General features: G+C 46.8%; 1 protein-coding gene across 8 annotated transcripts in view; it reads right to left on the bottom strand.

The window, feature by feature from the left end:
- Positions 1-370: 370 nt before the first annotated feature.
- Positions 371-24,485, bottom strand: part of KANK4 (KN motif and ankyrin repeat domains 4) — a 208,250-nt gene continuing 184,135 nt past the window's right edge. For all 8 annotated transcript variants that reach the window (XM_077955030.1, XM_001084958.5, XM_028832975.2 and 5 more), the window contains 3 exons: positions 17,105-17,247; positions 10,984-11,184; positions 371-1,655 (listed from right to left, as the gene is read on the bottom strand). In XM_077955030.1, coding sequence (XP_077811156.1) covers positions 1,551-1,655; positions 10,984-11,184; positions 17,105-17,247 — 449 coding nt within the window. In that variant the 3' untranslated portion in view covers positions 371-1,550. The remainder of the gene's footprint in view (positions 1,656-10,983; positions 11,185-17,104; positions 17,248-24,485) is intronic.

Below are 24,485 nucleotides of genomic sequence, written 5' to 3'. Positions count from 1 at the left end.
CCACCACGCCCAGCTAATTTTTACATTTTTAGTAGAGACGGAGTTTCTCCATGTATGTCAGGCTGGTCTCGAACTCTCGAGCCCAGGAGATCCACCCACCTCAGCCTCCCAAAGTGCTGGGATTACAGGTATGAGCCACCGCGCCCGGCCACAAATTGGATTTCAAAACTTCCATCAGCTGCTTCTTGTGCAGCACTCCCCAGGAGGTAGGTTGTATGATAATTTCCGTTTTTAGAGATGATGAAATTGGGGCCCAAGGAGGTTTCATGACTCACCGCAGGGGCACCCAGCAAATCGGCATCCCAGCCAAAATGAGTGCGCAAGCTTTTGCGTTTCCAATGTAAAGCTCATCAAACTTTGACACTACTTCTTTTAATATAAGGGAGTTTTTTTTTTTTTTTCATAAGAGATTTAAAGAAAGAGCGTATTCAGATGACCTCACATGAGCTACTGACCATATAAACCTTGCATGTGCTGGCCCCAGGGAATATGGAAGCTTCGGAAAGGATTGCCCTGCCCTGCCTGGCTCCCTTGCTTCTGCTGCTTTCCAGGCTTGAAGGCTCTGCAGCCACAAGTCCCAGAAAACCTCAGAACAGATATTTGCTTCTAGGGGATATGAGGGGAAAGCACCGGGAATTACCATAGGTAATGGGTACAGCTCTGCAGGAAATGTGGCGGCTTCTTGATGACAATAACCCATCCTCAGGAGGAAGCTTTTTTTTTTTGTTTCTTTTACAGACTCAAAATAGCTGAGAGAATCTGACTCTGCCCAAATACATGTGGTGTGTGTCATTGGATCGATTTTCTTTTTTTTATTTATTACATACTAACCTACTAGATAATACATTTCTTAGTTAATTCCAATTTCTCTGGAGCACATTGGAGTCACTAGATGACTCAGAAATAGTCAAGACTGTACATTCAGCATTGACGCCAATGTGCTTCTTCCTACCTTGTCTGAATTTAAGATTTCTTTGTCAACCCCATCAAAACAAATCTCCCAAATGGTCCTTGTTCAGTTTCACCAGTCTGCATGGTGATTCTTCTAGGGTCCTCTACAGAATGCTTGCCAGGGGGTTGGCTTAAGTCCCCTCCCATCTCTAGACATGCATATCAATGGGACATATTTGTATACACTTGCTTAAAAGACAAAGATAGTGCACTTTAAAATTCCATGTAAAAAGTATTGCTTTCCTAATGTGCGAATGTGCTCCTGCCTGCCTTCTTGCTACACAATGCTACAGAGGGTAGAGTCATGAGGAATTCAAGGCTGAAGATGTTTTGGATGTTTGGATGACACCGATGTACCCCTCACCTTGCACCTTGAACCCTGCTCTGAAGCCCGTGTAGTTTTGGGGCTTGGCCTAAGGCAAAAACTACAAAGCATCCTAATGAGCAGAATTATACAACAGGAATGTATGTGCATATTTGACATAGTTTCTTCTCTAGAGGGGTGGCTCTCTGGCCTGTGACCTCCGCCCTCTTCAAGGGCGAGGGAGGAGTCCAGAGAAGAAGGCTTTTGTTCCCCACCGCCAGTTCTTCTGCAGCCCCTACAGCCCCAGGGACCTGCCCTGCTCCGCGTGGGCTCTCAGAAGCCCAGCAATTTCCATATGGGTGGGTGACTTCAGAGCGATGGACAAAGCTGTGCGGCCAGCCTATAGGAGAAAAAGGAAAGGAGAAATAAATATCATCCAATCTGCCTCCTGCCCAGTGGGGAAAGGCAAGTTGGGAGTAGGGGTATGCCTGGGACACAGGTGTCTATGAAGGCTTCCAGAGGCCTCCGTAGAGGAGAAGATTCAAATGGCAAGAGGATCACCAGAAATGCGGTCCCTTCCACGGAAACAACAGTAATTCCTGGGAAATCTGTGACATAGAAATAAAGAATGGTCATCTGGTTTTTAATGCTTTTGTTTTTTTTTTTTTGAGATGGAGTCTCATTCTATCATCCAGGGTGGAGTGCAGTGGCGCAATCACAGCTCACTGCAACCTTCGTCTCTTAGGCTCAGGTGATCTTCCACCTTCAGCCTCCCAAGTAGCTGGGATTACAGGTACACACCACCATGCCTGGCTAATTTTTGTGTTTTTTGTAGAGATGGGGTGTCAACAAGTTGCCCAGGCTGTTCTCAAACTCCTGGGCTGAAGTGGTCTGCCCACCTTGGCCTCCCAAACTGCTGGGATTATAGGTGTGAACTACTGAGCCCAGTCCCACTTTTTTCTACTTTAAATTGGAAAACAGGAAATAAAATAACTGCTGCTATTCCATTACATGTATCTAAGTGAAAGCTAGCATTCTGGTGTGTTTTCCTCCAATCTTTTCTCCTGTGCAAATTTGTTGTTGGTTCTTTTTTTTTAATTTTAATTTTTTGTAGAGACAGGGTCTCCCTATGTTGCTCAGGCTGGTCTTGAACTCCTGGGCTCAAGTGACCCTCCCACATTGGCTTCCCAAAGTTTTAGGATTACAGGCGTGAATTGTAATCCTGTCCTGTCCTGCACCTGTCCTGTTGTTGGTTTTTAAATAAAGGAATGATATTGTATATCGACTTTGAATTTGCTTTAATTCTTAATTTACCATGATATGCTATAAGATTTTTCTTTATTCTTACATAGCCATTATAATGCATGATTTTTCTTTTTGGTTGTGTAATATTCCATAATTTACTAATTTTTACTAATTATGGAAATATTCCATAACTTCCTTTCAATGGAAATTTATGTTGTTTCCAAGTCTCTGCCATCATAATCTTAGTGCAAAAAGCATTTTCCTATTTTTAATTATTTCCTAAGGACTGACTCTAAGAAGTGGGCTCAGAGGCTGGGTACAGTGACTCACATCTGTAATCTCAGCACTTTGGGAAGCCAAGGCCAGTGGATCACCTGAGGTCGGGAGTTCAAGACCAGCCTGACCAACATGGAGAAACCCCCTCTCTACTAAAAATACAAAATTAGCCTGGCGTGGTGGTGCATGTCTGTAATCCTAGCTACTTGGGAGGCTGAGGCACGGGAATCGCTTGAACCTGGGAGGCGGAGGTTGAGGTGAGCCGAGATTGCGCCATTGCACTCCAGCCTGGGCAACAAGAGTGAAACTCTGTCCCTAAATAAATAAATAAATAAATAAAATAAAATAAAAAGAAGTGGGCTCAGAGCATTGAAGGACATGCACATTTTTACCTCCTGATCTGTGATGCCACAGCATTCTTTTTTTTTTTTTTTTTTTGGATGGTATTTCATTCTTTTTTATTGCTGCATAGTATTCCATTGTGTATAGATGTACCACAGTTTCTTTTTTTGTTTGTTTGTTTGTTTGTTTTTTTATGTTTATGATCTTTTTTTTTTAAATTTATTTATTATTATTATACTTTAAGTTGTAGGGTACATGTGCATAACGTGCAGGTTTGTTACATATGTATACTTGTGCCATGTTGGTGTGCTGCACCCATCAACTCATCATTTACATCAGGTATAACTCCCAATGCAATCCCTCCCCCGTCCCCCCTCCCCATGATAGGCCCCGGTGTGTGATGTTCCCCTTCCTGAGTCCAAGTGATCTTATTGTTCAGTTCCCACCTATGAGTGAGAACATGCGGTGTTTGGTTTTCTGTTCTTGTGATAGTTTGCTAAGAATGATGGTTTCCAGCTGCATCCATGTCCCTACAAAGGACGCAAACTCATTCTTTTTGATGGCTGCATAGTATTCCATGGTGTATATGTGCCACATTTTCTTAATCCAATCTGTCACTGATGGACATTTGGGTTGATTCCAAGTCTTTGCTATTGTGAATAGTGCTGCAATAAACATACGTGTGCATGTGTCTTTATAGCAGCATAATTTATAATCCTTTGGGTATATACCCAGTAATGGGATGGCTGGGTCATATGGTACATCTAGTTCTAGATCCTTGAGGAATCGCCATACTGTTTTCCATAATGGTTGAACTAGTTTACAATCCCACCAACAGTGTAAAAGTGTTCCTATTTCTCCACATCCTCTCCAGCACCTGTTGTTTCCTGACTTTTTAATGATCGCCATTCTAACTGGTGTGAGATGGTATCTCATTGTGGTTTTGATTTGCATTTCTCTGATGGCCAGTGATGATGAACATTTTTTCATGTGTCACCACAGCATTCTTTACATTGACACGCAATGCAGGAAGCTGACAGTCCCACTGTCTAAAGAAGCTGCACCCAGAGGGCTTCATCAGGCACCACCGGCCTGACTGAGCAGCCGCAGTCTCTTATGAATGAGCTCAGTCCCACGTCCAGAATTCTGAACTCTCAACAGCTCTAAAACCACACTCTTTAGGTAACTTCTTGGGAGCTGAAATCTGACCTGAGGCTGTTGGCCTACTGTGAATATTTTGACATTTTGCTGCTGTAAAGGGTTTGATGGGTAGGGACACCCAAGACCCCACTAGATTGTTCTCTACTGCGTAGGCACAGATTTACTTCCTAAAATGTGGACAGTTCTTTCACAGAAGCAGGTAGGAAGTGTTAACACCCAGCTTAACACTTCAGGCTTTTTCCCACGCACAGGGATGGAATCCAGTGGCCATCAGGGCTCCCACGCATGCAAATAACTATAAAGCATGGCAAAGCACTAAACGAGTCAGAAGACAGGAACAGAGTGAGCTCAGGGGAGAGGACGGCCACTGTGTGCCAGGGCGGGGTAGAAGATGGCTGTGGGGAGGCAGAGGAAGGAAGTAGTGTTTCAGTAGGACCCCCAAAGATGGTACATGGGCTTCTCAAAACATACAAAGTTCTTTCCCTGAAAAGCCCTCATGACTCCCTAGACTTTTCTTTTACCACTTGCTATATGCTGGTATTTGTGGTGTTATTTGATAAATTTCGGTCTCCACAAGGTCAAGAACCTGATCTGGCCTGTTCACTGCTGCATGCTGGCACCCGGCCCAGAGCCTGGCGTTTGGTCGGCCCTCAACAAGCATTGTTGAAAGAGAGAATGCTGCACGAGAACCTAATGGTATTCATTCAAGCTGATGGAATCTAAATCCTAGTGAATGGGTTCTTACACTGGAAAGTACTGGAACAAAGCAAAGCTTTTAAGCAGGGAGTCCTGAAAAAGCCTCCTAAAGGAGGGGCCTGGGTTTACTTAGGCTGGAGTTCCTGCTCCTGAGCTCCATCCGCCGTGCCTTGTCAATCCTGAGGCTCTATGTAAACACAGAGTATGTGCTGACAGTGTTTACGCAGAAGAGCCACAGGCCAGTCCCAGGGGAGGCGCACCTTTTAACAGGGTCCATCTGGAGGACAGCCTGCAGCTGTGGACTCCTCGACTGCTGACATGGAGGGCAGAGGACCCCATTCAGCTCAGGAGGTGTGGCCACAGAGACAACTTGGCGAGGGTTAGTGTTCCTCAGATGCCTCTGCCAGAACCCTGGGAACAAGCTCATGCCATGCAGCTCCCGTGGGAGCCAGGTATGGTGAGCCCCTGCTCGACAACACTCCAGAGCTGCTCTAGGAGATCCTGACTGAAGAGATGGGGGACTAGCCAGATATGGTGCAAAATTTGCAGGTAACTTCAGGGATTCAAAAATCTGCACTTGGCCAGGCGCACTGGCTCATGCTTGTAATCCCAACACTTTGGGAGGCTGAGGTAAGAGGATCACTTGAACCCAGGAGGTCAAGGTTGCAATAAGCCATGATCATGCCACTGCATTCCAGCCTGGGCGACAGGGTGAGACCCTATTTAAAAAAAAAAAAAAAGGAGGAAAGAAAAAGAGAAGTGTGCAGGCAGCTGGCACAACTGTACAACTGTGTGTGTATCCGTGTGTTGGAAGGGTGTCTTTGAATTCATCACAAGCCCACTATGTATCACCCAAAGATGAGCAAGGCATAATCTCTGCCTTCAAGAAGTTTTCAATCTGATGGGTGCTTTAAAGAAGCTGACAAATTAAAGGGTGGGCTCTGAGACCCAGAAGAGGCTGGGTGACGGATTTCCTCAAATTGTCTTTAAATCTAGGGGAAGGGCCTGGCCAGCTGTTCTGGGAGTTCTGCATTTATACCGAGCTTTAAATGTTGATGAAATAAACCAATTTCAGGACATGAATTCTCTCCCGGTTTTCCATAGACATTCCCAAATGAGCTCTGCTGTTAACACCTAAGCCTCCATAGGAAAGATGAATATGGAAATGATATGGTGGGTACGATAAGGGCCAGACTTTCCCCCTAAATGTGAAGCACCAGGTACAAGCCTTGGTACTTGGTAGAGCCTTGTCAAAAGCTCCCTTTTCCCACTGGAATGTCTCACCCTGCAGATGGAGACGCTGTGCTCCCCAAAGGCACCCTCGGGAATCTGCATGTGAATCAAACCCGACCCAGGTGGGCAGCACGTGACCCATCCGTGAGTGGGGTCTGGAACCCGCCTTACCTGTGGGCCCATTACCTGCACTACCTGGGCACCACTGTGCTGGCTGGGCTTTCCCTGAGTTGCTCCAGCTTCTGCCAGGATAGATTTCCTCCTCCATCTCCTGATTAGCACTCCAGTCCCTCCCTTCCAGGCTTACAGCCTACCTGAACTCCAGCCTGCCCGGTCCTCAGCCTGGTCTGGCTCTCCCTGATCCAGCACTTCACCAGGATTGGTTACCTAAACCCACCTGGATTTCAGTGTTTGCCTAGACCAGGCATTCTCAATTGCAGCACTACTGATATTTCGACCAGATAATTTTTTTGTTTTTGTTTTTGTTTTTGAGACAGAGTCTTGCTCTTTCACCTAGGCTGGAGTGCAGTGGCACGATCTCAGCTCACTGCAACCTCCACCTCCCAGGTTCAAGCGATTCTCCTGTCTCAGCCTCCCGAGTAGCTGGGATTACAGGCGTGTGCCACCACGCCTAATTTTTGTGTTTTTAGCAGAGACAGGGTTTCAAAATGTTGGCCAGGCTGGTCTTGAACTCCTGACCTCAAGTGATCCGCCTGCCTTGGCCTCCCAAAGTGCTGGGATTACAGACATGAGCCACCGGGCCTGGATGGATAAGTGTTAATTCTTTGCTGTCCTGTGTATTGTAGGATGTTTAGCTGTATCCCTGGCCTCTACCTACTAGATGTCAGGAGCATTTGCTCACCCACTTGTGACTAAAAATGTCCCCAGACATTGCCAAAACTCCCCCAGAGGGTAAAATCACCCCGACTGAGAACCACTAGATTGACCCAAGTCTGTCAGTGGCTTCTCCCTTCGGGGTCAGTCGCTCTACTCTGATTGGTTCCCGTAATTCCAGACCTTTGTTCTCTCTGCTCCCTCCAGACACTGTCTGTAAATGCCATGGTCCCTGCTGGTTGATGTGGTATTTTTTTGTTTTAGCTACCACTATTCATCTATTCATAATTAAAACAGTTACCATCCCCTGTGTACTCCTAGATGTCAGATTCAGCCTTTATAAACATTACAGTATTTAGGTAGAGTCTATGCTGTCCCCATTTTACAGATGAGCATCTAGAGGCCCAGAATAGTTAGATCACCTACCCAAAGTCACTGAACCTAGATTCGAACTCATGAGTGTTTAATTTATTTTTATTTTTATTTTTTTTGAGACAGGGTCTCACTCTGGTATGATCACGGCTCACTGTAGCTTCAACTTCCCAGGCTCAGGCAATCTTCCTGCCTCAGCCTCCTGAGTAGCTGGGACTACAGGTGCAAGCCACCACACTTGGCTAATCTTTTTCTGTTTTCTGTAGAGAGGGAGTGATACGGTTTGGCTGTGTCCTCACCCAAATGTCATCTTGAATTCCCATGTGTTGTGGGAGGGAACTGTGTGAGGTAATTGACTCATGGGGGCAGGTCTTTCCTGTGCTGTTCTCATGATAGTAAGTCTCATGAGATCTGATGGTTATTATAAGGGGGAGTATTCCTGCACAAGTTCTCTCTTTGCCTGCTGCTATCTGTGTAAGATGTGATTTGCTCCTCCTTGCCTTCTGCCATGATTGTGAGACTTTCCCAGCCATGTGAAACTGTAAATCCAATTAAACCTCTTTCTTTTGTAAATTGCCCAGTCTCAGGTATGTCTTTATCAGCAGCGTGAAAACAGACTAATACAGGGGGTCTCACTTTGTTGCCAAGACTGGTCTCAAACTCCTGGGCTCAAGCAATCCTCCCCACCTGGCCTCCCAAAGTGTTGGGATTACAGGCATGAGCCACTGCACCTGGTCTCATGAGTGTTTAAAGTCCATGCTTCTAACAATCATGCTTGAGTTGTCTGAAATGCAACAGATCCCACAACTCTTCCACCACCAGAAAGCAGCCACTAAGCTCTCTCATACCTGTGACAGACCTCCAGAGATACCCAGGAGAGCTCTCAGATCCACTGCCTGATTATCCCAGCTAACCAGGGACTTCCAAAGCTCATGCCTGCCTGCCTGTCCCACAGGCCTCCCATCTCAGACCTCTTTGGGCATCAGCAGTGGCTATGCCTTAGAGGGCCGGGGGCCTTTGATGTACAGGCCTGTTCCAGATTAGGGCTGCCTCCTTCTCCCCCAGGACAACCCAGCAGGGAGCTCATTAGCACAGATCCTTTGTCTGACCATATAATGTTTGGAAGAGGAGGCTCTGGTTTCTAGTAGTCCACCCCTGTTCCCAAATGAATGTCAAGAAAGTCTGTGCTCTCTAATGATCTCAGAAATGGCTTTGGGGTGAAGGTAGGGTTCACAGGACCTAGAGTCACTGGATGGGTGCCTGCTGCAGACAGGTGTGACTGAGGGACACAGCAGCTTAAATTGCTGATGAGTCAATCTCCGGTTAGTTTAAATGTGGCCCAGTAAGAGGTGCTGCCCCGGGCAGGGAGAGGACTCTCTTCCCCTCGCCAGGTTTTTGTTTCCTTTGAACTGTGGCTGTTAAGAAAGGATAAAGACAGCTGCTTAAATCATTACATTACGGTGCCAATATTAAGGATACTGGAGTCATACCTAGGCTTGAATCTCTGCTCTGAGAATCAGTAGGCTGTAACTCTTAGGTCAGTTACATAACATCTCCAGGCCTGTTTTCTCATCAGTAAAAAGTGGACATCAGTATCTATGTCACTGGATTACTGAGAGGGAGAGGATTAGACGTAATGCATGGGAAAGGTTTAGTTCCCAGGAGCACTCTAGAAATATTATTATACCTACCGTAATTATCAGGAACAAGGTCACTTACTGTTGACTTACCTCCAAAGTTTAGGGGTTCACTCACTCATTTGTTGATTGATTCAATGAAATGTGGCAGGCACTCTACTAGGTGTGGGGGATTCAGCAGGGAGCCAGAGACATGGATGCTTCAATGTGAAACAGTGATGATGATGGAACAGTTAAGGATATGGGCCCAGGAGTTTAATGGAGCCAGGTTCCACTAGCTGAGTAATCCTGGGTATGTAACCTAACCATTTGATGCCTCCGTCTCCTTGAGCAAAGTGGGGCAGTAGGAAGACAATCTCACCAGATTGTTGTGGGGTTTAAATGAAACGGTCCATGACAAATGCTTAGTACAGTACCTGACACAGAGTAAGCCCTCCATATGTGTTGGTTACTATTGTTACTGATTAGTTACTATTGTCATCATCATCATTGCCATCACCTTATGAGGAAGTTTATTTAAGAAGCCTGTGACTGACAGTGCAACTTCAAGTAGGCTGGCTTGATGGAATGGGCTGCTTCATAAAGTGGATCTGTGTCCAAGAGGCACTTTCAGTTAAATGACCACAGAGATGACTCTGTAAGGTTGATTCCTTCTGAAGGCTTTTGAGTCCCTATTGGACAGCAGAGCTTCCCCATCTAAGCTACTGCCTCAAAGCCCACATGTTGTTATTGCCGTGACCAAATGAGGCTGAATATACCCAGACCTGGGTATATTTGCCCAAGATGGTGTTGTGAAAAGCTAGGGTTGTGGGTTTTGCAGCTCTAAGACTCCAAACATTTACCATGAATCATCTCATTTATTTATTTATTTTTAAAATTTTTTTAGAGACAGGATCTCACTCTGTCACCCAGGATGGAGTGCAGTGGCCTGATCGTGGCTCACTGCAACCTCAACCTTCTGGGCTCAAGCAATCCTGCTGCCTCAGCCTGCTAAGCAGCTGGGATTACAGGCGTGCAACACCACACCTAGTTAATTTTTTGTTTTGTTTGAGACAGAGTTTCACTCTTGTTGCCCAGGTTGTGGTGCAGTGGTGCGATCTCAGCTCACTGCAACCTCCACCTCGCATGTTCAAGTGATCCTCCTGCCTCAGCCTCCAGAGTAACTGGAATTACAGGTTTCCACCACCATGCCCAGCTAATTTTTGTATTTTTAGTAGAGATGGGGTCTCACTGTGCTGCCCAGGCTGGTCTTGAACTCTTGGCCTCAAGCAATCCTCCTGCCTTGGCCTCTGACAGTCCTGGGATTACAGACATGAGCCACTGTGCTGAGCCTCTTATTTAAATCCCACAAGGCCGGGCGCAGTGGCTCACGCCTGTAATCCCAGCACTTCGGGAGGCCGAGGCGGGTGGATCACAAGGTCAGGAGATCGAGACCATCCTATCTAACACGGTGAAACCCCATCTCTACTAAAAATACAAAAAATTAGCCGGGCATGTTGGCGGGCGCCTGTAGTCCCAGTAACTCCGGAGGGTGAGGCAGGAGAATGGCGTGAACCCGGGAGGCGGAGCTTGCAGTGAGCCCAGATCGCGCCACTGCACTCTAGTCTGGGCGACAGAGGCAGACTCAGTCTCAAAAAAAAAAAAAAAAAAAAAATCCCACAACAGCTTTAGGAGGCTGATTTTGTTGCACTGCCATAGGGTTCCTCGAATTTTGCTGGCTGGCAAGGCACTCTTCAGGAGGGGAAGTTAAATAGCTACTTTTTTTTTTTTTTTTTTTTTTTAAAGAGATGGGGTCTCCCTATGTTGCCCAGGCTGGTCTTGAACTCCTGGTCTCAAGTGATCCTCCCACCTCAGCCTCCCAAAGTGCTGGGATTACAGGCATGAGCCACCCTGCCCAGCAACAGCTACTTGTTAATTGCCTGTAAGTCTCACCTTGTCAGTCAGACTGCTGTCGCAGGCCGGGTGTGCCAGGAGCAGCCGCACCAGGTCCACGTTGCCATGGTGACAGGCCAGCATGAGGGCCGAGGATCCATCGTGGTCCTGCAGATTGACATCTGCCTGGCAGCTAAGCAGCGCTTGAACCATGTCCTCCCTGTCGTGGCTGACTCCCAGCATCAGTGCAGTCTGGCCTCCCTGCATGCAGAGCCACAGGGATGTGGTGAGGTTGCTGCCAGTGGGGAAGGACCGCCTCTCCAGCCTGGGTGTGCTCATCAGAGACTTCCAAGAACACAACCACTGATCTGAGTCTCCTGCCCTTGATATGGGACATAACCTTCTCTGCTTGGCGAACTTTCACTCTTTTAAGATTAGTCAAATGCTACATCCTCTCTAAAGCCTTCTCTCACTCCCCAGGCACGGGATTCCTAACACAGCACTCACCACTTAGTATTGCAACTTGTCAACTGCTCTTTCTCATGGATGTGACATTGTTGACAGCAGGGACTAAGTGTTTTTGTCCCTGTCTCCCCAGTGTCCAGCACCAAGAACATGCTGATAAATGTGAAATGATGGAACAGATGAAGGTTGAGTGCTTGAGCATCATGGCTTCTTACTGCCTGCCTCAGCCTGACTTTCCCCATGAAGCCTTCTCTGCTCAATGCCTCTGAAATTTTCCGTTGAAGGATAACCAGAACCCTCCTCTCTCAACATGATCTCTGGTTGCATGTCCCGTGGTCATTTCTAAGCTATAGACATTGACAGTAATGTTGGGCATCTCTGTAATCATAGGTGGACATAGCAATGAGCTGGAATCAGAAAGCAAGTTCAAGCTCTAGTTCTGCTGTTTCCTAATGCATGATTCAGGTCACGTCACTGTCTTCTTGATTCTTGGTTTTTCTTTTTTTTTTTTTTTAAATATGGGGTCTTGCTGTGTTACCCAGGCTGGAGTGCAGTGGCACAATCACAGCTCACTTCAGCGTCAATCTTTTGGGATCAAGTGATTCTCCCACCTTAGCCTCCCAAGTAGATGGGCTCACAGGCATGTGCCACTCACTACATCTGGCTAGTTTTTTTTTTTTTTTGAGATGAAGTCTCATTCTTGTCGCCCAGGCTGGAGTGCAATGGCGCGATCTTGGCTCACTGTAACCTCCGCCTCCTGGGTTCAAGCCATTCTCCTGCCTCAGCCTCCCAAGTAGCTGGGGTTACAGGCACCTGCCACCATGCCCAGCTAATTTTTGTATTTTTAGTAGAGACGGGGTTTCCCCATGTTGACCAGGCTGGTCTTGAACTCCTGACCTCAGGTGATCCGCCCTCTTTGGCCTCCCAACATGCTGGGATTACAAGTGTGAGTCACTGTGCCCAGCTGGTTTTCCTTCTCTTAAGAATTAATATAACAATTGGGGCCGGGTGCAGTGGCTCATGCCTGTAATCCCTGCACTTTGGGAGGCCAAGGCGGGCAGATCACCTGAGGTCAGGAGTTCAAGACCAGCCTGGCCAACATGGTGAAACTCTGTCTCTACTAAAAAAAAAAAAATACAAAAATTAGCTAGGCATGGTGGCGGGCACCTGCTACTTGGGAGGCTGAGGCAGGAGAATCACTTGAACTCGGGAGGCAGAGGTTGCAGCGAGCTGAGATTGTGCTACTGCACTCCAGCTTGGGCAACAGAACAAGATCTGTCTCAAAAAAAAAAAAAAAAAAAATATATATATATATAAAAAACAATGATTTGTCCTGTGTACCTCACAGGGCTTTTGTGGGAATCAAATGAGATAAAGGATGTAAATATAATAATGTACAGTAGTAATTTTTCTGATTACAAATTGACCATCATTTCCCATTTCCCATAGATTTTCTTATATATACTATATGTGTGTGTGTGTCTGTGTGTGTGTGTGTGTGTGTGTGTGTATATATATATATATTTTTTTTTTTTTGAGACAGAATCTCACTCTATCACCCAGGCTGGAGTGGAGTAGCATGATCACGACTCACTGCAAACTCTGCCTCCCAGGCTCAAGTGATCCTCCTACCTCAGCCTCCTGAGTAGCTGTGACCATAGGCGTATGCCACTCCATCTGGCCAATGTTTGTTTTTTTTTTTGAGATGGAGTCTTGCTCTGTTGCCCAGGCTGGAGTGCAATGGTGCAATCTTGGCTCACTGCAACCTCCACCTCCCAGGTTCAAGCCATTCTCCTGCCTCAGCCTCCCGAGTAGCTGGGATTACAAGTGCCCGTCACTATGCCCGGCTAATTTTTGTATTTTTAGTAGAGATGGAGTTTCACTATGTTGGTCGGGCTGGTCTCAAAATCTTGACCTCAGGTGATCCTCCCACCTCAGCCTCCCAAAGTGCTGGGATTACAGGTGTGAACCACCGCGCCCGGCTGCCCTCAGCAGTTTTTACATGTAAGATAGTGCTTTCAGGGCCTCAGGGGATCCAAAAGGAGAGAAAACAGTTCTTGCCTTATTCTTCAACCTTACAAAGCCTGATGTCCCATCAGAGAGACCTGCCTGGAACCCAGGAAAACCATGAGGGCAAAATATAATAAAGTTGGATGAGAGGACTGTAGAGATATACATAGGACCGGGTGCGGTGGCTCATGGCTGTAATCTCAGCACTTTGGGAAGCTGAGATGGGCGGATCACTTGAGGTCAGGAGTTCAAGACCAGCCTAGCCAACATGGTGAAACCTTGTCGCTGAACTATCCAGACCACAAGGTTTCCAGACCTTGTATATATTACATGTATGTGTTTGTGTGTGTGTGTGTATATATACACATATATGTATATGTGTATATGTACACATACATATACATATATATGTACACATACACATATATATACATGTACACATACACATATACATGTATATATACATATATACATATATGTGTATCTATATGTATATGTGTGTGTATATGTGTGTATATATACATACATATATATATATGGCTCCTGGGGACTGGGGCATGATTTGTGTGTCTGGAATAATACCACTCACACTTGCTGGTGCAGAGATAAGGCAGATAGGAGTGTTTTGGGATCTGGTTATTTCAAGGGCTGAGGCAGCATGCCAGGTTGATACATACATATACATGTATATACATACATATATACGGTTGTTTACTGAACTATCCAGACCACAAAGTTTCCAGACCCCTCTTTCCAACTGTTTTATTATTATTATTATTATTGTTATTTTTGAGACGGAGTCTTGCTCTGTCACCCAGGTTGGAGTGCAATGGCGCAGTCTCGGCTCACTGCAACCTCTGCTTCCCAGGTTCAAGCCATTCTCCTGCCTCAGCCTCCCGAGTCGCTGGGATTACAGGCGCCCACCACCATGCCCAGTTAAGTTTTTTTTTTTTGTATTTTTAGTGGAGATGGAGTTTCACTATGTTGGCCAGGCTAGCCTCAAACTCCCAGCCTCAAGTGATCAGCCCGCCTTGGCCTCCCAAAGTGCTGGGAATATAGGCATGAGCCACCGCGCCCAGCCCCCAACTGTTATTAAAGCCATTTGACATATGCAGATGGTCCTCACATCTGCCCCTCTGCCTGATGCAGGACCTCTTCCTTCCTCATCGTTCTCCTGGTCCCTTTCAATATAATTTAATTCAATGAGCATTTACAGAGAGCTACTATATGCTGCTGCACTGCCCTGGAGATCCAGAGAGAAGCAGCTTGTTCCTAGGAGACTCCCAGCGCATTCCCATTGAATCTGGTACCTCCGCCTCTCTTCACATGTGAAGGCCCAGGGGGAGTTAAAGGGAATGGCTGCAGCTATGCATTCTCATCCCTCCTGTGGTCACCCAGAATGAGTCCCTTGTCCTCCTACAGCATCAGTTTCTTCTCTGTACAAAGAAGGGGTTGATTTTGATCCTCTTGCAAGCATCCCCTCTTACAAGAGGGACAATTTAGAAAATAATTAACGTATTTACGGGAAACATTAGTTAAAAATGAAACATTAGCTGTATTGAGTCTTATGGAACAGGAGTTGTAGGTGAGTAGAATACCTTGAAAACCAGAAAGCAATCTACAAATATTGGTTTCTGGCCATCAATAGGGTTGCTGTTAGTATGCAACGATGACTTCGCCATCGGGTTGGGTTACTATCTGCAATCACTCTGGGGGAGTATGGGACAGTGGTGCTTAATATATTGTTAGGAGTCCATTTTCCATAAGTCTCTTGCTTTTCTGCACATCCGGTGAGTAAAGCACACCACAATCTGCCCTTTTTTTCTAGACTATCTTTTTAAGGATGTTTATATAGTGAACAGCCTTATGTCTTCTTTGGAGAAAAGGGCAGGCAGGCTTAGCGTCCCTTATCAAAGCTTCAGTTTCCCTATGCTCAGGCGTCCTGTCCTGTAACACAACCCACTCCATGCTCAGCTTTCTGGCCCTCCTCACACTGCCCCGTGGGAGCTGGGATTTGGGCAATGCTGATACTATGGCTACTGCTTCGGCTGTGGGTAATACATGGTCCTTTGTCTTGGGCACAGAAGTCTCATGTCTTCTGCCAGTATCCACAAAACTGTAGCAGGCCACCTTGTTAGCTTTAACATGGGGTAAAAGCCCAGACTCTTCACAGTTCTCAACAGTTACCTTATCATCTATGATCACTCCAGGAGAAAGGAGAGTTAAACATACTCCATTCATTCCTGTAGATTCAAAAAATGGGCAAATGACCTTTTGAGGAGTCCTTGTTGTTCTATGTGGAGACTTGTCTAACTCAAAGCCCTTCTGGGTACTTAAGATCGTTTTTTGGAGTGAACCCTGATCAACTTCTAATCACTCCATGAAAGATTCAGAGGCCGGGCGCGGTGGCTCACGCCTGTAATCCCAGCACTTTGAAAGGCCAAGACGGGTGGATCATCTGAGGTCAGGAGTTCAAGACCAGTCTGGCCAACACAGTGAAACCCCATAGCTAAAAAATACAAAAATTAGCTAGGCATGATGGCGGGTGCCTATAGTCTCAGCTACTTGGAAGGCTGAGGCAGAAGAATCGCTTGAACCGGGAGGTGGAGGTTGCAGTGTGCTGAGATCACGCCATTGCACTCCAGCCTGGGTGACAGAGCGAGATTCTGTTTCAAAAAAAAAGAAAGATTCAGAGTACCCAGTTTTGGCTCAGTATAGAAAGTTATCAGAGCTGTCTAGAGTAACAAATGGGCTGCTTTGGTAGAGCGTGAGTTTCCTGACACTGGAGGTCCCGGAACTGGAGACCACCTTGTAGGATTTTGCAAAATAATAAGGGGTAGACCTAGGTGACCTTCAAGGGCTCTTCTGACCTAGGGCACAAGTGACCCAAGGAATTCGTGGAGCCCACGTGTCCTGAATTCCTGGCTACTACATTTGTGTAGGGCTCCACTGGCTCTTCGCAGCAACTGCTGTTCCCAGCCTGGCCCATGGCACTGCTCCTGGGGACTGGTGCATGATTTGTGTGTCTGGAATAATGCCACTCGCACTTGTTGGTGCAAAGGTAAGGCAGACAGGAGTGTTTTGGGATCTGGTTATTTCAAGGGCGGAGGCAGCATGCCAGGTTGATTGATAATGACCTGCAGAACTCTCTAATAAGCCTCTGAGCTAAGCTGATATAAGCCTGGAAAGTGGAACTCCTCACGCCCCTAGGAATGATGAGCCAATGCTTCTGTCTGCCCTGGCTATCCAGTTTCCCTCAGTCTGAGGACTCATGACCTTGTTAAAAGGCTTTGGAGTGATAGAGGTGAGAACTTCTTTAAAGGACCGGACCTCCAAAGAGCCTAGTTAGATGCTCTGGGCCATGATCAAGGTGGGTCACCTGTAAGGGCTTTCTTAGAGCAGCCAGCTAGCAAATGCCTTCTCAAGATGGCAACTGAGAATGGGAGGTTGCCCCCGGATGGAATTTGCTCAGTTTCAGACTGGGGCCTGTATTAGAAGCTCACTGACCTCTGTGCAAGCCTGACTGGGTCTCAGGAGCCTATAAGGAAAACTGAATATTCAGGCTTTGCCTGATGCCATTTGGAGGTCCCAGCCTCACTTGGTTTAAAAACTACATGGATCTGCATGGAATTTCTCTCCACGCTAGCAGAATAAAGCTGGGAGGTGCCCCTGCATTTACTGAAGAGATCATGTTCATTCCACCCACCTGAGTAGCTTGAATGTTCACATTTCCTTCTCTTAAGAGCTTCCAGACAACAGCCATGTCTTCATTGGTCTCTGCGGAAGCCAAGGGAGTGATCATTACGGCAGTGTAGCCAGCTTTGTTCTGATGGTCCACGTTGCAGACGCCTGCAAGAGAAGCAATGGGTGCTGGAAGGGCTCCTGAGGGGCCGGGAGCCAGACTCCACTTCAGCCGTTTCAACAGGACACTGCTTGCTGGTTAGAAAGCCATGGACTAGAGCAATGCTTTCCAGTGGTTTACATTTGCAGCAGCCTTTAAAGCTGGTTACTTTTCTTTTTCTTTTTCTTTTTGTGAGATGGAGTCTCGCTCTGTCACCCAGGCTGGAGTGCAGTGGCTTGATCTCAGCTCACTGCAACCTCCACCTCCTGGGTTCAAGCAATTCTCCTGCCTCCACCTCCTGAGTAGCTGGGATTACAGACATGTACCACCACACCTGGCTAATTTTTTTGTATTTTTAGTAGAGACGGGGTTTCACCATGTTGGTCAGGCTGGTCCTGAACTCCTGACCTCGTGATCCACCCTCCTTGGCCTCCCAAAGTGCTGAGACTACAGGCATGAGCCACTGCACCTGGCCAGCTGGTTACTTTTCTTGACAAGTTTTCCGAGGATACCCAGCAAGGGAGGCCCACAACAAAGCCAGAGATGGCCAAAGGGCTAGTGGCCATGACTTCATTTCCTAAACCGGAGCACAAGATGTTGTTCCTATTGTACAGATGAGGACACTGAGAGCCAGAGAAGTTACATTGTCCACTCATGTGAAGGCGAAGTGGGTTGGAAACACTCAGGTCTGTCCGGCTCTGGAGCTCATCCCTCACCTGCCCCTATGCCTGGAATGCCACCACGGCTGTGCATTTTAGGTTTCACACTCACTAGCTCACATTTGTGTGTGACTCTTAAACTGATGGCTGTGTTTGCAGGTCCTTTCCAAGGGCCCAGGGGTCTACTGTGCCACGTACCAGGAGGGTGAACAACACCATGAGATAAACGTGGGAAATCTTCCAGGAACAACCATCTCCCTCGAAAAATGGAGGGAGAAAAAAACTCCACAATTTTATATTAAAACAACTAAGAATTACATTTCACAATACAATGAAAACCTGGCATTATTTGTTTATCTATTTATTTTTCTTGAGACAAGGCCTCACTCTGTCACCCAGGCTGGAGTGCAGTGGTATGATCTCAGCTCACTGCAACCTCTGCCTCCTGGGTTTAAGTAATTTTCCTGCCTCAGCCTCCTGAGTAGCCTGTAGGTGCACGCCACCACACCTGGCTAATTTTTGTATTTTTAGTAGAGACAGGGTTTCACTGTATTGGCCAGTCTGGTCTCGAACTACTGACCTCAAGTGATACCCCCGCCTCGGCCTCCCAAAGTGCTGGGATTACAGATGTGAACCAATGTACCTAGCCAAAAACCTGGCATTTGTTTGTTTGTTTGTTTTCAGACAGTCTCTCTCTGTTGCCCAGGCTGGAGTGCAGTGGTGCGATCTCCGCTCACTGCAACCTCCGCCTCCCGGTTCAAGCAATTCTCCTGCCTCAGCCTCCTGAGTAGCTAGGGCTACAGGCATGCACCACCACGCCCAGCTAATTTTTTATTTTTATTTTATTTTATTTTATTTTATTTTATTTTATTTTATTTTTTGAGACGGAGTCTCGCTCTGTCGTCCAGGCTGGAGTACAGTGGCACAATCTGGGCTCACTGCAAGCTCCACCTCCTGGGTTCACGCCATTCTCCTGCCCCAGCCTCCCGAGTAGCTGGGACTACAGGTGCCCACCACCACGCCTGGCTAATTTTTTGTATTTTTAGTAGAGACGGGGTTTCACTGTGTTAGCCAGGATGGTCTCGATCTCCTGACCTCGTGATCCACCCACCTCGGCCTCCCAAAGTGCTGGGATTATAGGTGTGAGCCACCGCGCCTGGCCTAATTTTTTATTTTTTAAACGTAATTTTAGTAGAGATGGGGTTTCACTATGTTTAGTAGAGATGGGGTTTCACTATGTTTAGTAGAGATGGGGTTTCACCAATAGTGAAACCTCAAGCAATCTGCCCGCTTGGGCTCCCAAAGTGTTGGGATTATTACAGGCATAAGCCACTGCCCTTGACCAAACCTGGCTTTTTTTTTTTTTGATGGAGTTTCGCTCTGTCACTAGCCTGGAGTGCAGTGGCATGATCCTGGTTCACTACAACCTCCGCCTCCCGGGTTTAAGTGATTCTCCTGCCTCAGCCTCCTGAGTAGCTGGAATTACAGGCGCGTGCCACCACATCTGGCTAATTTTTGTATTTTTTAGTAGAGATTGGGTTTTACCATGTTGGTCAGGCTGGTCTTGAACTCCTGACCTCATGATCCACTCACGTCGGCCTCCCAAAGGGCTGGGATTACAGGCATGAGCCACCGTGCCTGGCCAAACGTGGCATATTTTTAAGACTAAGTAGTGCCGGGCGCGGTGGCTCACGCCTGTAATCCCAGCACTTTGGGAGGCCGAGATGGGCGGATCACGAGGTCAGGAGATCGAGACCATCCTGGCTAACACAGTGAAACACCGTCTCTATTAAAAATACAAAAAACTAGCCGGGCGCGGTGGCGGGCGCCTGTAGTCCCAGCTACTCGGGAGGCTGAGGCAGGAGAATGGCCTGAACCCGGGAGGCGGAGCTTGCAGTGAGCCGAGATCGTGCCACTGCACTCCAGCCTGGGTGACAGAGCGAGACTCCGTCTCAAAAAAAAAAAAAAAGACTAAGTAGTAAATGAGAATTCTAAAGAAAGTCCTGCTTTGTAGCCCTGGGGATATGTATCCATATTCCTCCCCACCTAAGGAAAGGTAGGGGATCATCAGGCCTAGACTGATACCTGTTACATAAATGACCCCACCTCTCAAGGGTGATGGGAAAACCAAACGTCTTTGTACTGTTGTTTATCTGAAAAAATTATGTCGCTTTTTTTTTTTTTTTTTTTTTTTTTGAGATAAGGTCTTGCTCTGTTGCCCAGGCTGGTGTGCAGTGGTGCGATCATGGCTCACTGCAGCCTCAACCTCCTGGGTTCAAGCAGTCCTCCCTGACGTAGCTCCTTTGGGCAATAGGAAAACAATTACACTAAATCAAGTCACTTAGCCTTTCTTAGCATTTCCTCCTCTATAAAATGGGGATGACAACACAACCTACCTCATAAGTGACATTTATTGAGTTTATTTAACTATTTATTTATTGAGACAGGGTTTGGCTCTGTTGCCCAGCCTGAGGATGAGTGCAGTGGCATGATCTCACTATAAGTTCTGCCTCCAGGGCTCAAGTGATCCTCCCACCTCAGCCTCCTGAGTAGCTAGGATTACAGGTGCATGTCACCACGCCTGGCTAATTCTTTGTGTTTTTTATAGAAACAGGGTTTTTCACTATGTTGCCCAGACTGGTCTCAAACTCCTGGGCCACCCACTGTGGCCTCCCAAAATGCTAAGATTACAGGTGTGAGTCACTGTGCCCAGTCTAATATATTTAAAGGACTTAGAACAAGCTTGTCCAACCCGTGGCCCATTGGCCACTTATGGCCCAGGACAGCTTTGAATGCGGCCCAACACAAATTCACAGTTTCTTAAAGCATTATTTTTAGCTCTTTGGCTATCATTAGTGTTAGTGTATGTTATGTGTGCCCCAAGACAGTTCTTCTTCCAGTGTGGCCCAGGGAGGCCAAAGACTGGACACCCCTGACTTAGAACCATGCCTAGTACACAGGAAACACTCAGTGAGCGTTCGCTGTTATTACTATTGTTGTCCAGAATGATATTCCCCTAAGGTTTAGGTATTCATTGTAAAAATATGGTTTATGAAAAAATGTCAATTAGGGCTATTTGCAAGTTCTGTGCAAGTGGAAAAAAGCAACATTTGTTTGATATTCCCTCCAACCCACAATTTTTCTTTCTTCTTCTTTTTTTTTTTTTTTTTTTCTAGATGGCGTTTCATTCCTGTTGCCCGGGCTGGAGTGCAATCGTACGATCTCAGCTCGCTGCAATCTCTGCCTCCCGGGTTTAAGCGATCTTCCTGCCTCAGCCTCCCGAGTAGCTGAGATTACAGGCATGAGCCACCACGCCCAACTAATTTTTGTAGTTTTAGTAGAGACGGGGTTTCTCTATGTTGGAGACGCCCACCTCAGCCTCCCAAAGTGCTGGGATTACAGGCATCAGCCACGGTGCCTGGCTACCCCATAATTTTTCTTTTTTTTTTTCTTTTTTTTTTTTTTTTTTGAGACGGAGTCTCACGCTGTTGCTCAGGCTGGAGTGCAGTGGCGCGATCTCGGCTCACTGCAAGCTCCGCCTCCCGGGTTCCCGCCATTCTCCTGCCTCAGCCTCCTGAGTAGCTGGGACTACAGGCGCCCGCCACCGCGCCCGGCTAATTTTTTGTATTTTTAGTAGAGACGGGGTTTCACTGTGGTCTCGATCTCCTGACCTTGTGATCCGCCCGTCTCGGCCTCCCAAAGTGCTGGGATTACAGGCTTGAGCCACCGCGCCTGGCCTACCCCATAATTTTTCAAACAGTTTTTCAGAAGTGTGCCATGATAATACCAGGCCGTCAGTGGAGACAGAGGCATCAGTCTGCCTCATTTATCAGCAGTTTTCCCTCAAGCTCCTTGGACCACTGCCATGAGCCGGCAGGTGATGAAAGCTAAATAACAACTCCATGCATCACCTCATAGCTCTGTCCTGATACTAAAGTGAACATTTGCACTGCCTTGTTAATAACTGTTTTATTTCTACCCCTTGATTATTTTAAGTTTGCTTTTAAGATGTGTAAACGAGCCTCAGGTTATCAGTTCTTTTTTCTCTTCAGAAACATGGTTTTTAGTTCAGTAGAATGAGGTCTGACACCTGCCCACAGGCTCAGGAAAGGGACTAGGAGGGGCTAAGGACCCAGGACTTTGTTTATTTATTTATTATTTTTGAGATGGAGTCTCACTCTGTCACCCAGGTTGGAGTGCACTGGTGTGATCTCGGCTCACTGTAACCTCTGCCTCCCGGGTTCAAGCGATTCTCCTGCCTCAGCCTCCCAAGTAGCTGGGATTACAGGCATGCGCCACCACGCTCAGCTAATATTTGTATTTTTAGTAGAGATGGGGTTTCGCCATGTTGGCCAGGATGGTCTTGAATTCCTAACCTCAGGTGATCTGCCTGCCTTGGCTTCTCAAAGTGCTAGATTACAGGCGTGAGCCGCTGCTCCTGCCAGGACCCAGAACTTTACAGAAGATGCTTCAGAGCAGCCATCAGGCAGCAAAGCCAACTCTCCCTGGAGGTGACAGAGGAGCAAGGCTCTCGACAGAGCATCCTCTGACTCAATACGCCCTGCCAGGGCATTTGGCAAAATAAAGGACGGATCACTTGGGGTTGAACCGGCAGAGGTGCACTCTGGCTCTATTCTCAATAATAATGAGTCACTTCTGTACAGCCCTTTACAGTTTGTAATTTTTTTTTTCTGGATGCTTAACAACTGCCTCTAAGGACACCCCAGGTTTGGGAGTGTGACAGATCTGTCACCCTCAACATCCCTTCTACAGATAAGAGAAAGTAACAACTCTCTCAACCCATTCTCCCCAACCCCCTTCTTACTTTACCTTTATGGCTATTTAGCTATTTCACTATGTTAAAGGGAAAAGTTTCCAAACCACTTTAACGTTGATGAGTATTAAGTGAATTCTTAGCATCAGCAGATATTTATATCACCCAAATTTTAGTTGTCTCTTCTCTGTCCTGGCTGGCTCATCCAGAAACTTCTAACTGGCTACAAGACTGTGAACACTTAAAGACAAGGGCCATATGTTACTGGTTTTTGGATTCTTCATGAACATAATGGATGTTCCCAAAGTCTCAATGTCCCAGAAGCATAGACAGGGTAGTAGAAAAAGCCCAGATTAGGAGGCTGACTTGGTTTGAATTCTGGATTAGCTTCTTACAGGCTCTGTGACCTTGACCACATTACCTGACATCTCTGGGCCTCAGTTTCCTCACTTGGAAAAGGCAATTAAGATCTGCTTCACAATTCCTGCAAGGATTGTACATGACAGTGTATATGTATATCACACTAAGTCCAGTGTCTGGGATGAGGACGACACTGAAAAAGCAGTAGCTGCTTTATTCACCTTCTACATGGATGGCCCCTAACATTGAATACAGTAACAGAACACAGAGCCATGCTCCATTTAATTATGTGCCTTTCTCATTTGATCTACCATTTTGATGGTATCCATGCATCCATGAAGAACTGAAATCAATAACATCAGCTCACTGTTAGCTATAATTTAATCTTCTTTTGATGATGTGAAAATCAGAAACAACTTCAGGCTGTCATTATGTACGCTGCCTTTCCCGTTCAGCTGAAGACACTCAAAGCTGCTTAGCAGAATTTTGAAGATGTGGAAGTTTACTGGAATTTAACCTAGCTCCCAGGAGTCATCCATCGCTCATTCATTTAACAGACGTTTTCACTCAACACCTACTAGGAACCAGGAACTGGTCTAGGTGTTAGGGAAACAGACCGGAACAAGACAGGCAGGAGCCCCTTTTGAGTGAATGAACATTCTGTTGAGTAGAAATGAAAAGCAAAGAGTGTCTCAAGAAAGAAAGAGGGTGCTCCCCTAGAGAGAGGTGGGGGCAGCCACTTTAGACAGAAGCACCAGGAAGACTTCTGAGGAGGTGACATTTGGACTGTGACTTGAATGACGAAAAGGAGCCAGTCACAAGAAGAGCCTCAGGGGGAAGAGTCCAGGTAGAAGGCAAATACAAAAATCCCAGGAGGGAATGACCTTGGTGAGTGAGGCCAGCGTGGCTAGAGTGGAGGGAAGGAGGAGAGCATGGCGGCAGCAGAGACGGCCCAAGCAGGTGGGAGCCAGGGCAGGCAGGGTCCTGAAGGCCAGGTTGAGGAAGCCGCCTCTCACGCTAAGAGCAATAGGAAGCCACAGGAGGGATTTTAGCCAGACAGGACCCAAGGTGGGGAAAGCCATTGGGTCCTAAATTCAGACTTTAGATGTTCATTTAAATCCCTACCTCAGGCCTCCTAAAGGAAGAGTTATGCTCTACCTCCTAGATGTCAGAAATGAAAAGAGCAACGGGACCAACTTTTCTTTTTCTTCTTCTTCTTTTTTTTTTTTTTTTTGAGTCCAGGTCTCACTCTGTCACCCACATTGGAGTGCAGTGGTGCGATCATGGCTCACTGCAGCCTCAACTTCCTGGGTTCAAGCGATCCTCCCACCTCAGCCTCCCGAGTAGCTGGGACCACAGGCGTGTACCACCACATCTGGCTAATCTTCGTATTTTCGGCAGAGATGGGGTTTCACCCTGTTGCTCAGGCTGGTCTTGAACCTCTGAGCTTAAG

This window comes from Macaca mulatta, chromosome 1 (genome assembly GCF_049350105.2).
Source record: "Macaca mulatta isolate MMU2019108-1 chromosome 1, T2T-MMU8v2.0, whole genome shotgun sequence".
Classification (NCBI taxonomy): Eukaryota; Metazoa; Chordata; class Mammalia; order Primates; family Cercopithecidae; genus Macaca; species Macaca mulatta.
This window is presented reverse-complemented; position numbering and strand designations above follow the sequence as displayed.